Below are 18,736 nucleotides of genomic sequence, written 5' to 3' on the forward strand. Positions count from 1 at the left end.
TCTGTGGAAGTATTTTCATTGACGAGGAAGTAGAATTGTTCGCTGATTCAGACGTTCTGTATTGTCAAGTAAATGGAACTCTATATTTGAGATATAAATTATTTTAATAATGCAACCCGCTCTATAGAAATCAAGATCACTAAACGAATTCTGGTACCGAGTTTGTCAAGCAACATCGCTTCAGGTAGACAATATAATAAATTCAATTTCAAGTTGCTTTAAAATATTCGGATTACTTTAAATCATTTTATTGTCAAGGTATTTTTATTAAACTTTGAATTGTTTGAGACATATTTTCGTATTTGATGGGTGCATTTTAAAGTCAGCTGTAGCCAAATAAAGATTAGAGCCGAGATATGGTTAGAACGCGTGAATCGTAACCGATGATCGTGGGTTCAAACTCGGGCCAGCACCACTGAATTTTCATGTGCTTAATTTGTGTTTATAATTCATCTCGTGCTTGACGGTGAAGGAAAACGTCGTGAGGAAACCTGCATGTATCTAATTTCAATGAAATTCTACCACACATGTACTTCACCAACCCGAATTGAAGCAGCGTGGTGGGAGAAGCTCCAAATCTTCTTAAAAAAGGAGAAGAGGCCTTAGCCCAGCAGTGAGACATTCACAGGCTGTTACTTTTAAATAAAGATTGATCATGTATATATTTATTAATAAGAATTGAGCCAGATTGATAATCAGAAATGGAATTATTAAATAGATTCTAACCTTACATTTCTACGTAAATTGTTTGATACAAGTTTGCATGAGGTTCATCAAAAGGAATTCCAATAAGTCGTTAGTGGTTAGTGTGAAAATGTTAGAATCATTTTATATTTTAACGACTTCAACGAAATGGCTTAATGTTTCAGGAATTACCTTGAGATTGTTGGTACGGTGCACATTTTCTATTCTATGACGTAATCTATGTGTATTGGTAATTAACTTTTCCACAAAGAATATCGTATATTGTTAAAATACGATTAAACACAAAGAAATTGGAAATTATTAATTAATAGTTAGACCTATGCCATTATGAAGAAACACGTAACTTGTTTCATTATTTTATTATACAATAAAAGACAACTCTTAGGATAAAAATTGAATTAAAGATTGTTCATCTTGTTTTGATTTGTGATTAAAAACATTGCTTAGTTTATACATAATATACAAAAGTATTTCTGCCGCTATTTTATTTCAATACAATCGATATTTCACTCTAACTTTGTAATGATATTGGAAAATATTCCTTTGATAACCGTTTAATCAATATTAATGTATTATTTATAAGGTCTTTCCATCGCTGTTTTTTTTAAATATGCTAAACAATATTTTAAACTTAATTGATTATTTCTGATAAAGTCTTAGTATTTTCGATATGATATTAACTTTTAGATATGGTGTTAAGTCGAGGAAGCGTAGAAGAGAAATTTAGTGTGACAAGCTCATATTTCAAGGTTGACTTTGTATGTAACATTTTATGTATGTAGCATTCGAATGATAATTTTATTTCATAAAAGTGTGAAATTCATATGTGCGAGATGAAGTCGCTTTTGTTTTAGTGGTTTGGAATTAATATTTTCTAATAATTGACTTCAAATTGACAAGTTTAGTTAAAATTTCAGCCAATCCTATCCTGCAGCAATTGTATTTCTGGTTTCTGTATCTTCAAGTTAATATCGATTATTATTTCAGAACGATATATTATAATATTAAAGGTCCCATCAAGTTGTTATGTACAACTTGATGGGACCGTATACCGACTGATAGGAACCTTATTTAAACTATAATTATTGATTTTTATTACACCTTTGAAAATAAATAGCAATGACTGAATCGAAAAGAAGATGTCATACATTTTATGTTGAAATTATAGTTGCTGTTAATTATTGATAAATAAAATTTCTATGACAGTCAAAATTATATTAAAGTTATCGTTGTTATATATAATAGTTTCTGAGGTAATGAAGTTTTATGATGTTTAAATATTCGGTACATGTCGTGAGAAATACTCAAATATTGTTGACATCGTCATGATGCGTTGCTTGTGAGAGACTGGAATATTCAGTAACACTGATATGAAATCTATCTCATTTAATATTAAGAGTGTTTTGGTCGAACTTAAATATAACATCGTGTGAATTCAAAAAATATAAGTAGAGCGTGGGCTAGAATACGGTTTTTGTCTAGTTTAGGGACAGATGTTTTACCTATAGTAATATTACAAAATCTTCTTGTACTCACTTAAGATGTTCAACGTTCTATGTTTGTAATGTACATTGATTTTGGTTAATAAGCTTTTTCTTTTTCTTCTTTAAGGCAATCAATATAAGTTACTACTTCAGATTAATAATTAATAATGTTTAAGTCTGGGCTGGATGTGCTATTTAATTGAAATATTTTAGTATTTATTCCAAGGTGGTCGAGCTCTTGATTTCTTCAGCTAACTTACTTAACAAAAGTATAGTTAAGAGTTACTTGAGTAAATTGAGATTATCCTTGCTAATACAATTTTCGAATTCCATGAATAACGTTTGCAAGTTAAATACGGAAAAAGTTTAATTTTTATACGCTTGTTCGCAGATTACACCGTTCACGAGCTTTTGCAGGGTAAGTGTTAAAATACAAATATTTAACTTTCTTTAATGTTTTTAATATTTAAATGAATTTTGTATTTTATTCGAAGTATACTTAAGCGCTAATTCTAATTCTACAATGGTTGGGCCAATTAAGTCAATTTCGAATTGGACTTGATTTTGAATTTAGGTGTAATTATTGTTTTGTTCAAATCAAGTAGTAGTTCAAATCGAGTAGAGTACTTAGAAGAGGCAATTTACTAACGAGCACTGGAGAAACATATTGGATTCGCATCGATGTAGGTTCATAATGATTGTCTAAAGAAAGGGAGGGGTTATAGTCAAGTCTGTTACTTTGCGAAGTCGGCTGGTTAGTTAGAACACCTGAATCTTAAGCGAAGATTTATGGTTCAAGATCGATTAAGCGTCATTGAATTTTTATTTGCTTAATTTATCTTTTTGATTTTACTGCAATAAAGTTTTGGTAACTTATTGCAACAACGGTGTCTACGCTCTAGTTAGACTAAACAACTGCGAGTATATTTTACTCCAATAATCCGATAGGATGATATGTTTGACGCAATCAGCAAGAGTTCAGAGTTGCCGAGACGCGGGAATGTAAACGCTGGGCACTTCTCAACTCCAAGCTACTAGTGAGATGTTTAAAAAAAAAACATGATTTTGGAGATAAAAAAAAAAAAGATTTGAACCCAAAACCTCATGATTATAGCCTTAGAAGATAGCCACTACACAAAAAATATTTATAAATTCACATAAAACTAACTAAAAATAACGAGACATGAACACGGCCACGAATAGAATTGGTTTCTGCTGAAGTAATGTGATCCCATTCATCTCTGACCTCAATCCTCTTGTTGCATTGCTTTTTGACGTATATAGAGGCAATAGAAAAATTTAACCGGTATAAGGATATTTATTCTGCTTTCAAAACATTAAAAAGGGGATTATTTTACAAATATAGAATTAATATTCCTTTTTATAAAACAATTCCTTATCTATTTATTTAGGCCGTATGAAGTACGAAAACATGAGGTGGATTCATCTCCAGTGGAGAAAACTCTTAAATAACAAATTTAAATGCATCTTAATCGGTGAAAGGTTTAGTGGATGAAACACATGACTTTCATGTTCGCTTTCAAGAATCTGTATAAATTCTAATTACAATTCTCTGGCGCTCTACGAGGGGATAATAATTGGATTATATGATCTTGGCACATTGGCTGTTTCTGATTAGGCAATGACTTAATGCCAATATGAATATGTCAAAATGAATTTTGGCAATGATATATTGTATTTTGAAGTAGTATTATCAGATGGTATATGATGATGGTTTCTTTGATTCTGGCTGTAATTCTTTATAACATTAACCAGTTCATTAATTCATTATTTTCTTTTCTTTTTTTTTCTTTTTTATATTTATATTTATTGTTCTTATTACTTACTAAAATATATTATTACGTTTATGTTAATATCAAATGATATTTTTTTATGGAATACCAGAGTGTTCTGGCAATCGGTTAGTCGTCCAATTCTTAAAAGAATGCTTCTGCCTAAAACATCAAATAATGTTAAGTTACTATTTTTTTTATCAATTATGTTTCTTAAATTGCGTTAACAATTTAATATACACAAAACAATTAAAGTACAACAGTTACATAAAGTGCTATAGGCTGTTTTATCGCTAAAGCAATAATTATTCTACTACTCTGCATACAATTTTCTTTACTAAAAAAATCTTGTCTTATTAATATAATCTTGGTCGCTAGAACGATTTGGTGCACCAGACCGTCTGTCCGTGGAGCCACTAAATCTCATTAGTTTCACGATCTGTTTGCACGTCTCCCTGTGTATAATTTCGCTCCGCAAATATTAATCTGAGGCGAGTTGCCACTATTTCGCTTATCTCTCTGAGGATTTAGTCTACTTCGTACGGTCAGCAACAAAATTGTAGACATACATATTATCTGATATAATAATTATCTAATAACTGTGACTGTATACGAAATAGTAATTGAACGTGAATATTATTGTATATATATTTAAAATATAATACCTTTATAATACGTATAAACGTCAAAAATTGATTTTTTATTTATGTATCTCCTAATTGATTTCATTTATCTGGAAATTATCTTTCTAAAATATCAAAATCATTTAACAATGCAGGCACATGCGTTGAGTTGTTTTTTCAAGATTTAAACATGTTTAACAATAAAAGTCTGTAATTTACGCATAATTTCGAATAAGGGACCAATAGTTGCGATATTTACCCAATTCAGCATTTTCAGCTACGACTCCCGTTTTCCACATTAGTTTGGGTCAATGTACTCATAAAGCCTGCGTCCTTCAATATTGTCCCCGTTCCCAGGGAAGTTGCTACAGTCCATGTCTCAATGTATGATCCCTATAAAATCTATATACCCTCTAAACATACATAGATACAAGCTTACTGAGTGTTCCTTTAAAATAAATATGGAACTTACGAATTAAACGTCTAAGCGAAATTGCAAAGACAAAATCGTTTTCCAAGAAAACTTAAATAACTTGAAACTTATATTCCGTGCTTGCTGTCAACGTAATAAGCATCGACTTTTAAGTCTTCCTACAAAGAGTAAATCAAAATACACTTTATTCAAGTAAGCAATTTTGAATCGCCAACGATTTTAAGTTAAATTTAAAGCTACTGTCATTTCTGAATATTTACACTTTTCCCATTATTAAACTTTATATAGACTTGCTAATTATATACAATTAAATTTATATATTCTAGATAAAAATAAATGAATAGTAATTAACCTATTGAATACTATAACAAAGAAACTAGCGCCATCTCAAACCCAACCATAGAACTTAGTTAAACCTTTCATCACTAGATGGTGCTTTACGATACGCGACCAAAGCTGAAACGCGCTGGCAAGATTCGCTCACGAATAATGACCTGCTCGGTGTGTTTAAATATTTGTATCGAGTCTTAGGGATCTTAATAGCTGCAAGATAGTGCTTCCACACCTGCTGGGACATTATTTGAAGGCTTTCTAAGATAATACTCGCTTCTAGATACGAGTGCTACCGGCTACTTCCACCTGGTGGGATAGTCTGCTGGCTCCGTACTTAGAGGTGCATTCGCCTATTTGTTAAGTGTAACCACCCGTATGATGGAAAATAAACCGCATTTGTAAGAGCAATTAGTCTCGTTTTTCCAAAGAGTATCCTCCACCAGACACCACCCCCATTACATTGGCGCTCCAACTAGTGGCCTCGATCGATGCAACAATAAGTACGCAACGAACGAGAGAACAATAAATAAGACCGGTTTTGATGAGTAAAGAGGAACTCTTTGAATCTCTTCGTAAGCTCATGTCCTCTAGTCCGGTCCTCGCTCAAGCCGATGAGACCAAGCCATACACAATCAAAACTGACGCGAGTAATTATGCAATCGGAGCAGTTTTGGTGCAGGGGGAGGGTGAATCAGAGCATCCAGTTGAATACGCGAGCAGACTTCTGATCACTCCGGAGCGGAACTACTCAACTACTGAACGGGAAGCGCTCTCCGTGGTTTGGGCCGTTAACAAGTTTAGAGGCTACATAGAAGGAACTAAGATAACAATCATGACGGATCACCAGGCTCTCAGGTGGCTTATGTCAATAAAGTCACCAACAGGTCGTCTAGCACGGTGGGCTCTACAATTGCAACCCTACGATATAATGATTAAGTATATTAACGGAAAGACAAATGTAGTTGCCGACTCCTTGTCTCGTCCCGTGTGTGAACCTGGAACTGAGGAAAACTGTGGGATATGCACGGTAATCATTGATATGCCGAGGAAAAGTAAACAGGAAACGAGAGAGACACAACATAAAGACGAAGATATAGTAAAGATTGTCAGAGATCTAGAAGGTACTAATGAAGAAAAAGCTCAGTACTGGAGCAAGAAGGGCTACGTGATGAATGATGGGCTACTGTATCGGTACTGCACAGAAACTGATACTGCTAATAGTCAAATAGTTGTACCCAAGCAAGAACAACTAAAAGTCATTGCAACTTATCATGAGGATGAAACAGCTGGACATTATGGTTCAGAGAAAACAATCGAGCGTGTGTCACGACGCTACTTCTGGAAGGGAATGAGAGGTCAGATAGATGCTTACGTCCGCAATTGCTTAGAATGCCAGAGATACAAGCCCTTAAACCAGAAACCCACAGGACAAAATTACGTGGCAGGCCTCCAAAGAAAGCGATAGCCTAATTCTCTTTCCTGTCTTCCTCGTCGAGTCGCCTTCGTAGACAGAGGGGGAGACTATAACAAAGAAACTAGCGCCATCTCAAACCCAACCATAGAACTTAGTTAAACCTTTCATCACTAGATGGTGCTTTACGATACGCGACCAAAGCTGAAACGCGCTGGCAAGATTCGCTCACGAATAATGACCTGCTCGGTGTGTTTAAATATTTGTATCGAGTCTTAGGGATCTTAATAGCTGCAAGATAGTGCTTCCACACCTGCTGGGACATTATTTGAAGGCTTTCTAAGATAATACTCGCTTCTAGATACGAGTGCTACCGGCTACTTCCACCTGGTGGGATAGTCTGCTGGCTCCGTACCTAGAGGTGCATTCGCCTATTTGTTAAGTGTAACCACCCGTATGATGGAAAATAAACCGCATTTGTAAGAGCAATTAGTCTTGTTTTTCCAAAGAGTATCCTCCACCAGACACCACCCCCATTACAATACTGATTTTGTCCCGCGGCTTCGCCTATGTGTGATAAAGGGGGGGGGGTGTAATTACCTTTTGTCCTTTTCCCTATCCCTGACAACGTGTATGCAGATTATTATAATGATCGGTCGAGTAATTAATACGTGGAAACAAACAAATAAACAAACCCACTTTCAATATCTAGGGGCCAATTCTTCTATCAAATTGTCACTTTATCGATATCGAATCGAAGCGTGATCGTTGCCGTTTATCTGTTTTCCTATTCTTTAATTTAATTATCGACTTTTTGTATAGAAGTTAACAATGAAGTTGTGTTTTGACATAATGGTTTATGTTAACATCATATCGGTTCGGTGCCGATCGGAATAATAATAATAGTATTATTTATAATAATAATATCCTGGGACATTTTTCACACACGGCCATCTGTTCTCAAATTAAGCTTGTACAAAGCTTGTGCTACGGAAACCAGACAACTGATATACTACATATACTACTTTTCTTTTGTAAATACATACTTATATAGATAATTACACACAGACTCAAGACAAACAGACATGTTCATGCACACAAATGTCTGTCCTGGGTGGGAATCGAACCCACAACCTTTGGCGTGAAAGGCAATTATCTACCAACCACGCCAACCGGCTCGTCGTGATAGAATAAATATAGAGCAGTCAAAGTTGGATTGGAATTGAATCGGGAACGTATCGTAATCGTTATGGATTGGTAGATTTTCCACAGTTAGAATCATCGATAGAAACATGTTTCAAGTAAAATGCCTTATTTTGTAATAGTGTTCCATTTTTTTAGCATCTATTTTAAATTTATCAATTGGAAACACTAAATTATGTAAAATTAGTCAAGAAGTGTATGTACTACCGTAAATATTTAAATAAGCTTTCATGCATAGACACATACTTACTGTTTATTCTATGATAGTAAAAGATGTTTTCATTCAACTTGCATAACGGAACGGAAAAATACTTCCATTTATATAAACTGGTAAACACTTTTGTTTATAGGTTAGACTATTTTTGCATCGCAATTGATCGCGTGCTCTGAATTTGAAGACTATTTGTCGTTTACATGTGATTTTTGTTATTTCACCAACTTCACGAAATTGCAGTCGCTAACGCAAAGTTACGTAAATGATTTATTTCGTATTTGTGGATTTTTTTAAATTGCATGCTCTGATTCTTTTATATAGTAAAATTGTTTCAAAATAACTTATTAATAAAAACGTGCAAAAAGCTTAGCCCTAATATATATTTCTTCATTGTAAATAGGTTACGCAGACTGACAAATGGGTCACTAATAGTAGGTGGTCAGTATCGCCCCTAGACATTGGCACTGTAAGAAATTTCAAATTATTTATATCGACCACTGCGCCATCAACCTTCGCATCGACGAAGTTATGTCTTTTGTGCCTGTACTTCACAACTACCTTACACTGTTACTTCAAACGAAATACAACAATTATTATAAGAATTGCTGCGTGGTGGTATAGTTTGTCAAGAGTGGGTCACCTCATCAGTGGTTTGTGATGCGTGTCAAAAAAAGAAAAAAAGAACAAAGTAACTGATTTCAAAACCGATTCTTCATTAGAACTGAAGTATATGTGTAGGACGAAGTGTGTTTCATAAAATCAGTTCCATTATATCATATAGTTTAGTTATTTCGGAAAGTATATACTTCCAAAGTTTTAAATGGTGATACTAGATTTGTTAATAAGATAAGCGTGATCCTTATAAAAAACATTATTTTAAAATGTTTTGTTACTAGTTATAATTGATCACTTCACTTATCACACATCTACATATGTCATATTGTTTTATTATAAATGTGAAATGGTGATTAGAGTATGATCACTTATGGCACGTATTTATTATAAATCTGGAATGGCAGGTAGATCAGTGACGTCTCTCTTAAATCGGTTCCGATTAATATGCCGAAACATTAACCAGCCTGATTCCACCATTATTATTATCATTTGTGAAGGATATAATACGCATGTTAAATATTTTATTTTATTTGCAATGTATCTCAATGTTTAAGTTTTTCAACAACAAATTGCACAACATATAACATTCTTCAACAGCTACGTTTGTGTTAGCAGCAAATGTACAAAACGTAGACTGAAAAGCTGAGGCTATGACCTTTTCACAAAATCACATTGTTAACTCTTTTTTTATGGTTTTGTACCTTAATTTTGTCTTTTTTTAGTGAATATAGTTCCTTATTATTATTAATATATTATAATCATCATCATGAAACAACGAAGAAGAGAAACGATAAACGGCTTTGATCCATGTGCTTAAAAGTAATGTTAGAACAAAATTTCATTAAGCACATTGCTGTCGATATGAAAAAAGTTTTCTATGAAAGTTTACCTAAACGTTTCTAATATGAAACAGCTTTTATCATACACACCCGAGACAAAACATATAATATTAAAAACTTATCGCACATGTTGTTATAGATGGTACATTATTTGATATAAAGTTATATAATAGTAGATGAATAAGGCGTGGAGTTATTTTTAGCAGACTTTCGTATAAGATAATGGACAGATGATATTTGTTTTAATGCAGAATTGTGAATTAACGAACAGATGATGATATTTTCTAAAATTGAAAAAATTTAAGCTTAGGTTAGATTTTTTTATGGGACAAAGTTTGATTACTTATAATATAACTAATAAATATTGGTGAATAATTTGGAAATGATGATTTCCAGAATTCACTTGAGTACAATCGGGCAAACGTGGCTCTTATCTAGTTTGTATATCGGGATTTGGCGTGTCAACAATTTTAGATGAGAATGACTACTATAAGTTGTTTTAAAATTTTTAATAAACAAGTTTCAAGTTTCAAAGCTTAGGAAAGAGATAATTTCACAATCGATTTGGTAAGGATGTCTTAGTGTACACTGCTAACTTACTAACATTTTTTTTTAAATCCAAACGGTGCTTTAAATACAAGACCAACCGTCAAAGCTGCCCAATACAATAATTCAAATAAAATATAATTTTATTACATATATTTGTTCTCAGGTATCAGCAGTAGTAGACGATGTGTACTCAGAACACTCTCATGTGGCTGGTTCTTTCACCATGTTGGCCAGTTCCAGAGCTCATGTTGGGGGTTCATTAAACGCTAGAGCGTTACCTGGTGCTAGAGTTCATACCAATTTTATTGGTTGCTTAAAAAAGGTAAGAACTTAATTTATTTAATAACTATTTTAATAACCATAAAACTTTCGCGTTTAATTGGGAACTGATATAGTAAACGTAATAAAGACTTAATTAGAAGACTGTTCATTTATAAAATTTTATAAGTCAAAAAGTAAAGTTGGTTCATGAATTTTACTTTAATCAAACATGTATTACAATGACATTTGTATTTTGAAAGTAAGAAGCATAGAACTTATTATAGTAAGGTATAAGAAACGGCTATAAATAAAACGTAATGTTTTATTTGTGTAATACTTAATGTTATACTAAATATATAAAAATCTCTTGACTTCCTGCAGTCTCCTTTAAGCATTTGTAGTAATAGCAGATTTGACCATATATAATCAGAATATATAATTGGAAAACCAACTGGAAAGAAAAAGAATTATTTTTTATGTATTCCTTGTATAAATTAATGGAGGTTGATATATCAGTTTGAGATTAGACTTCGATAGCATTTGACCGATTTCCACGAAGGTTGGGGAATGTTGAAATACATCAACTTATATACCATAACAATTGGTAATATATATGGAGTCAGGAATACGTATGTCGGTTTTTGCTCACATAAAGATAAGCAATTAAGTATACAATTTAATGATCTTCTAGGTGGAGTTTTCAGCAGACACACTCCGTTTGAACTTGATCGACTTAGCACGAACGGGTAGCAAGCTGATCACAGTGACCGGAAGACTTGAATACGCTTGTACCGCAACTGATTCAGCTGACCCTGTGACGTTTACTACTAGAGATGCACATTTGGTAAGTTTTGTCACATATCCACACAGATCACCAATATTCACTTCCATATCCACACCTATATTATGTGTGTAGGTGCTTTATTAAAACTTTAATTTCCAATTAAAATAACTCGCTTGAAATTTAATAATATTTGATAAAGTTAATTTGATAATATAGTACATATTTTAATTAGTAACCAGGAATATAAATAGGTTTAAAGCGTTTCTGTAGATTAGGTATAAATGATATCATATAAATAAAACTCACCCCAAGCAGTAAATTGGTTTAGTCAATCTATACTGGCTCATTCTCAACTAATTGGTCTAATTTGTACGACTGGGATAGTAAATTGGTTAAAATTTAATAAGAAAACGTTACCCGAAATTACTACTAAAGTAGAAACACGATGATTCTACTCCAAATGATTTAAAGTTTTTTTTGTTAATGTTTTATAGTATAATACGACTAAATTGAAATATTTTGAACATAAAACTGTTAAAACAATATCGCATAGCACTTATCAAAACATTTATATGTACCAAAGGATGAAGTGTCCCCGAGAGCGGTAGTCGAACGCTTAACTCAAATCCAATACCCGTACCGATCTAATCAGATCGAGACCACTTCGAGCACTCGACCAAATTCGAGAGTCCGTCGTTTAAAGTACTTTCCACTTTAGTAACGCTTTCCGTAATGGGTCGGGTTATAGAGGACGATTTTTCACGCAGACCATTGTTTTTAATTGGTGCTTATCCCTCACGATGGACGCTATTGTCAAGTAATGAAGTGTGTGAAAGTTATTGTTGTTCGTATACGTGAAGTTTGAATAGCATCGCTTCGAATGCTATTCAAAGCGAAATGAGTCTATGATTGCAACTATTATTAACTTTTAGCCTCGAAGTTGGACCTTCAGAAGATTTGCTTCCTGAGTGTGAATTATGACAACAATGGGAGTATAACAAAGAGAATATATTACGATTATAATGTACCGAAGGCTAACTAAATTATTAAGAGCTATTTATTAATGTAAATCTCTTTGAATTTCATTGATAGTTTGTGAATCTGATAACATTTATAAATAATCAAATAATTCAGATATGTCCATACAAACCAACTAACCAAAAATATTAATGCTAATATAATCTGTAGTATTATTTGAAAATTAAAACTAAGCTCTTTAATTAAATATAAGTTAGAATTGGTTCGGAAAGATTCTAAAGAGAGGAAACCTAATAACTATCCACCATATTAACCCCTTATTATTACTAAGAAACTTAGAGAGAAATTGTATACTTTTAATAAGTCGTTACATCGTTGGCTTCAATCGCTCGAAGCGAGAACTTTAGGATGGTATATATAGTATATTTACTAAAATTGTAAATACATCAACATAGAAGAAGCGATGATATTCATGTAATTTTGCTTATTATATATATTGCTATAAATAAATAGATAGGTAATAAATATATTTATTTAATCACAATAAAGTTCATATATTTGTCGTTTAATGGTAAAAATGTAACATTAAAATTAAGATTACCTAAAAAATAAATTTCCAATTAAAATCTGGTATACGAGTAAAATGTATTTCGTCAAAATAAAGGTCACTGAAACATTGTAAGGCAATTTCAGTTGAATGAATAATTTATTTCATTCATATTTCTGGCTGCTTAATTTAGTTTTCACCCACGCATACTTTGACCTTTAGCAGTCTTCAAGTTATTGTGATGTTTGTACATTATTATAATTACTGGCAATATAAGCAGTTGGGGTTAATGGAAATAACTGATATAATATTTCGATAGCGCCGTTTCGTAAATGGCACAAGAAAAGGGTTGGCGTAAAAATATTGAGTGATCCAACACTCTCACTGCTATCGGATAATGGAAATTTACGTGACGTAATCGGAGGACTTAAGTTGATACTATGTGAATTAAGGCTTAAAGTACCTTTTACAATATTACCAATACATATAAGCTTATGTTTAAAATTCTGTGTTATCTTTTCCATGGATTCTCTTGTCTACATTTTTTAGTGTTTTATAATTTGAATACAAAGAATAAAAAAGGATGACGTGTCGTTAATTAAAATAATTGGTCAACCCTGGACGAAGGACTCGTCATTTAAAAGCCGAGTTCACTGAAAGTCGATTGTAATTTGTAGCATATTAAGTAACTGTATAATATAATTATATTTAATTGTTCACGTAATGTTCATATTAGATGGTTATGAGAATTGTACCATATTGCTAACAATTTATACATTAAATATTATATTCCTATCTATATCTAACTATATATCGTATGTAGATATTTTAATGTCATGATATAATACTCGTATTTCAGATATTACCAAAATGGGAAGCTGTGAAAACTGGAACAATTTCATTCAAGTTCCGAACAAATGAACCAAATGGACTAATTCTCTTCAACATGGGCGCGAAGCCACCAAGGGTAGGTTGCACGGTAAGGGGTGAAGCTTTTGGGGTTGGACCGTCACCACAAGAGACCATTAAAGAAATCATTCCCATCAAAATCATTGTCATTACAAATATCACTGTTGTCAAAAACCTCTTCATCTTCCAAATTATCAGCTGAAGCTTCGTCATCAATTTCATTACCATTAAAAAAATTTATACGAGATTGCAAAATATGATTGAATCTTTCATTATGTTTGAAATATTTAATACGCTTTATGCGATATAAATAACGATATAATTTTTGTAACGAACTCGTCAAACATCCTTGAAAGTGTGTATTCAGTTATTATCCCCAACATTATTATTATTATTAAACACGGTTATTTATTGTGCGGTAAATTATATTCAAATAAATTTTTTGTGTTTTGTTTAATTATTACCTTTGTATAAAAAATAATTCAAAACAAATTTTGTTTTTATAACTATATACTATATTTATATATATGCTAGTTAATTGCGTAAAAATTTGCAATCTCCTATAAATTATGCTTAGTGGATGCGTATAAGAATTAATTTAATTAATGAGTTGGTAGCTACGTTTAAATACCTTAATTAAATGGAGCTCCATATCTTTGAAATAAATTAACGGAGTACAATTTCTCTTTTGTTTCATCCACTGAGAATATTGCATGGTAGGTCAAGGTGAAGTTGAAAAAAATATCGGAAACACAGACGTAGGGGAATTTGTGTATGGTACCTTATAAAGTTTCACCCACTTGGAAATGTTGAAGTGTGTTGTGTTTTTTTGTGATTGATGTGCACGTAGAACCCCAAGCACAGTGGTACATACATCCTAAGCACCTGATCCCAACGGCTTCTCTATCTATATCGAAGTCGTTAAAATGTAAGCTTTTCGAGAAAGGCTTTATTAATACCTACACAAATTCGCACCATAAGCCCACAGTTTTAGTTATCATGTTTATTTATTTTATAATTATTTCTAAAAGAATAATTTATTCTTTATGGTAACGTTGATTTTGTCTAATATTTTAAAATTTTAATTGCACTTACCTTATTAATGTTATAATGTAAATTTAGTTAAAGTAAAAACTTTCTCCAAGAAAATATAACACAAAAAAAAATCAACACTAGGGTATTTTTGTTAGAATATCGATACTCATTTTGGTCAATGATATTTTTTCTTTTTCTGCTTTAGTATTACCTAATACATTAGTCTGATATTCCTAAAAATTGTTATCAAGCTTTTGTTGGTTTTATTAGACAGTAAGCTTACTGCGATTTGCATTTCTAGTTTAGCGAATGTTGGGTTTCAGATTGTTTGCGAATAGTTGGCATGTATTACGTTGGATGAATTGGAAATTTTTATTTTCCTTTTTTAGAGATCTGTTTTATATTTTAGCTATTTTTATACTTTTGTATTTTGTTTTGCATAACGTGTTCTTTGTTTCAATGTTATACTCCAAGCAATTAGTTTTGTGTATAGGAAACTTTTATAATTAAAAAAAAAAACATATTAGTCATCAGATTTTATTACTTTCTATGATATTAAATAGGGTTTTTATTATTGTAGCCTAGCATACAACTGCCTACAAATATAGCTCTGTAAGAAATATTAACCATTCCTTGCATCACAAATGCGTCACCAGCCTTGAGATCTAAGATGTTACGTCCCTTGAACCTGTAGTTACACTGGCGTATCTGTAGTTACACTAGCTCATTCAACATTCAAGCCAGTACACAACAATACTGAGTATTGCTGCTTGTCAGTAGAATATAGTCAGAGCGGGTGTTACCTACCCAGGTTTTTTTTTTATAGAATAGGAAGGCGGACGAGCATATGAGCCACCTGATGGTAAGTGGTCACCAAACGCCCTTAGACAATGGCATTGTAAGAAATGTCAACCATCGCTTGCATAGCCAATGCGCCACCAATCTTGGGAACTAAGATGTTATATCCTTGTACCTGTATTTACACTGGCTCACTCACCCTTCAAACCGGAACACAACAATAACAAGTACTGTTGTTTTCGCGGTAGAATACCTACCCAGGTGGGCTTGCACAAAGCCCTACCACAAAGTAAAGAAGCTTACCAATTCCAATATTGTTCATTTAGTTCATAACACTATCAATTACTATAAATTACGTAATTTATCAATTACAAAAATGATAAATGAAATTAATTTCCTTATAAAATAAAGATAATAATTACAATATGATAATATAATTAAAACTATTTTGTATGTAATTTTGTTTTAAATTCAGTTGTAAATCATTAAAATGATAAGCTAAAATATGTATGTTATGAACTGCTACTGAGTTAAGTATGCACAATTGTAATTCGTTTGATACTATGCAGGTAGAATGTATTATGTGATTTGCATCTAGCATGTAGTGCTGTTACAATTAGCCGTGATATGCATATTGGTGATCAAACAGTATGGAATAATTTATAGCGTTGTATTTCTCAATTGTATATATTTCTTGTATATATTTCTTTCAATATAAATTTCTTGTTATTATACTATATACAAATTACTAGCAAATGTACCATATGTGGTGTAAAAAAGTTAAGAGTATTATGAAATACATACTATAATTATTATTAAAAATATATCAAATGTTCCAATAGGACTTCTTAGCATTTGACAAAAGATTCACTTAATACTAAATAAATAGGTATTTTTCAATCAACAAACGCGAGTTTCAGATTAAGACCTCAATAGAATTATGTATATACAAACACTTATATTTATATATATAGTTCTTTGAAGTTTTTTCAAGTATATTTTATACTGCAAGTGTATTTTCTAGATTATTATTTTTGTTTCCATAATTTTACTATACACTTAATTGTTCAAATTTATGTATATCACAATAATTATATCGTGTGTTTCAGGCGGATCTCTTTGCTGTGGAGATTCTCAATGGGTATATTTACGTCCACGTGGATTTAGGGTCTGGAGGCGTTCGAGTTAGGGCTTCTCGAAGACGGGTCGACGATTCGCATTGGCACGAATTTCTTCTGAGAAGAACTGGTAGAGATGGAAGAGTCACTGTTGATGGGGCCAATGCTGAGTTTAAGACGCCTGGTAATACAACATTTATAATCAACGAAAGTTTATAGTAGGATTGATGTAGCATCTTGTTAAATTGTACTCGATAGGGAGGAAAAATATCGTAAGGAATCCTACATATGTCACATAAAAGTCTCCTACTATTGTAGCAATGTTAGGACAAGATCCAAACTTCATATAAGATGAGGAGATCTTTGCCTTGCGTAAATGTACCCATTCTATGTGTAATATTTAAAAAAAGTATCCATTTGTGTGATACTATAACGTTATTATTTTTTTTCTATTTGGGTAAAGGTGAATCGAATCAACTCGAGCTCGATGGGCCTCTTTTTGTTGGTGGTCTTGGTTCGGAATACTCCGCCTCTAGGACGCCGGCGGCGTTGTGGACAGCTGCTTTAAGACAGGGCTTTGTTGGATGCATTCGTGATTTGGTGCTAAATGGGAAACCGCAGGATCTGACCGCTTATGCAAGACAACAAGATTCTGGTAAAGAAAACGATTTTGGAAATAACGTTTTATTATATCAAAGATCGGGTTTGAATTAATTCCCATCTTTTATAACTTTAAGTGTAAATAAAAAAATATGTGTTTTAATTTTTAGCATCTGTCAGACCAGCTTGTCATGTATTGATGAAGCAATGTGTCAGTTCTCCTTGTCAGCATAGTGGGATTTGCACTGAAGGCTGGAATCGACCAATATGCGATTGTTCTGCTACAAATTATGGTGGACCTACTTGTGGACGAGGTGAGTGAAACTTTGATAAATGATCGATGCATACCTGTGATATATATTTCGGATCATCTAGTTAAAATACTTTTTTCACAGTTATAATGTGATTTTTTTTATAGCAACTGTGTTTTGATTGCGAATTTTAAGTCGGTAAAGTGAATCATATCTAACACTTCTGTTCGTCTCCAGAATTTCAATTCTTAATAAATCATTGCGCGAGGCAAATTTTTTAGAGTTCCATATTTAAAACCTTTTCATAGTTGCGTTTCTAATATTAAATATTACTAATTAAAATATCACGCCCATCCGACACGTAATGCTTACATAAATAATAACTTCTGTTCTACTTTGGGAATTTCATTATCTTTTACTGCATAAAATAATAACAAGCCGAGATGGCCCAGTGGTAAGAACATATGAATCTTAACCGATGATCGTGGGTTCAAACCCGGGCAAGCACCACTGAATTTTCATGTGCGTAATTTGTGATTATAATTCATCTCGTGCTTTACGTTGAAGGAAAACATCGTGAGGAAACCTGCATGTGTCTAATCACTGAAATTCTGCCACATGTGTATTCCACCAACCCGCATTGGAGCAGCGTGGTGGAATAAGCTCAAAACCTTCTCCTCGAAAAGAGGAGAGGAGGCCCAGCAGTGGGACATTCACAGGCTGTTACGGTACGGTGTTTTGATTCCTTTTTAACTATTAATAAATTTCAGAATCGGCTACAATTTTCCTCAATGGCAGTCAACATCTCACAGCTGCACTTGGACCTGAGCACGTCACGCAAACCGAAGAACTACTACTGCGGTTCCGTACTACTAAAGCGGGATTACTACTTAGAACTGCATCTGAACATTCAGCTGATAGGATCGAATTAGCCGTAGCTGCAGGAAGGGTTAGGGCCAGTGTAAGGTTAGGAGATAGAGAAAAGGTACGTTATTTGATATTATTTTTATTTTTATTTTATACGTTGGTGGATCAGCAAATAGGCCACCTGATGGTGAGTGGTTACCACAGCCCATAGACATTAGTAATGAAAGAAATATTAATTATTCCGTACTTCGCTAATGCACCACCAACCTTGGGAATTATTCCTGTAGTTACACTAAATCTTAGTATTTGTTTTGTAATTTAAAAAATGATAGCTGTATTATATTATATTAGTAATACAATTTCCATTTACTTTTCGGTTACTCTAA

At 32.8% G+C, this 18,736-nt stretch overlaps 1 protein-coding gene across 6 annotated transcripts in view; it reads left to right on the forward strand.

The window, feature by feature from the left end:
* Positions 1-18,736, forward strand: part of LOC126776084 (neurexin-1) — a 194,486-nt gene that overhangs the window by 166,334 nt on the left and 9,416 nt on the right. For 4 of the 6 annotated variants that reach the window (XM_050498358.1, XM_050498359.1, XM_050498360.1 and 1 more), the window contains exons 8-15: positions 2,581-2,607; positions 10,366-10,524; positions 11,155-11,307; positions 13,632-13,751; positions 16,624-16,816; positions 17,096-17,287; positions 17,403-17,546; positions 18,254-18,468. In XM_050498358.1, coding sequence (XP_050354315.1) covers positions 2,581-2,607; positions 10,366-10,524; positions 11,155-11,307; positions 13,632-13,751; positions 16,624-16,816; positions 17,096-17,287; positions 17,403-17,546; positions 18,254-18,468 — 1,203 coding nt within the window. The remainder of the gene's footprint in view (positions 1-2,580; positions 2,608-10,365; positions 10,525-11,154; positions 11,308-13,631; positions 13,752-16,623; positions 16,817-17,095; positions 17,288-17,402; positions 17,547-18,253; positions 18,469-18,736) is intronic. The other 2 variants (XM_050498362.1, XM_050498363.1) reach the window with 1 other exon arrangement.

The sequence above is a fragment of the Nymphalis io genome, chromosome 19 (genome assembly GCF_905147045.1).
Source record: "Nymphalis io chromosome 19, ilAglIoxx1.1, whole genome shotgun sequence".
Lineage (NCBI taxonomy): Eukaryota > Metazoa > Arthropoda > Insecta > Lepidoptera > Nymphalidae > Nymphalis > Nymphalis io.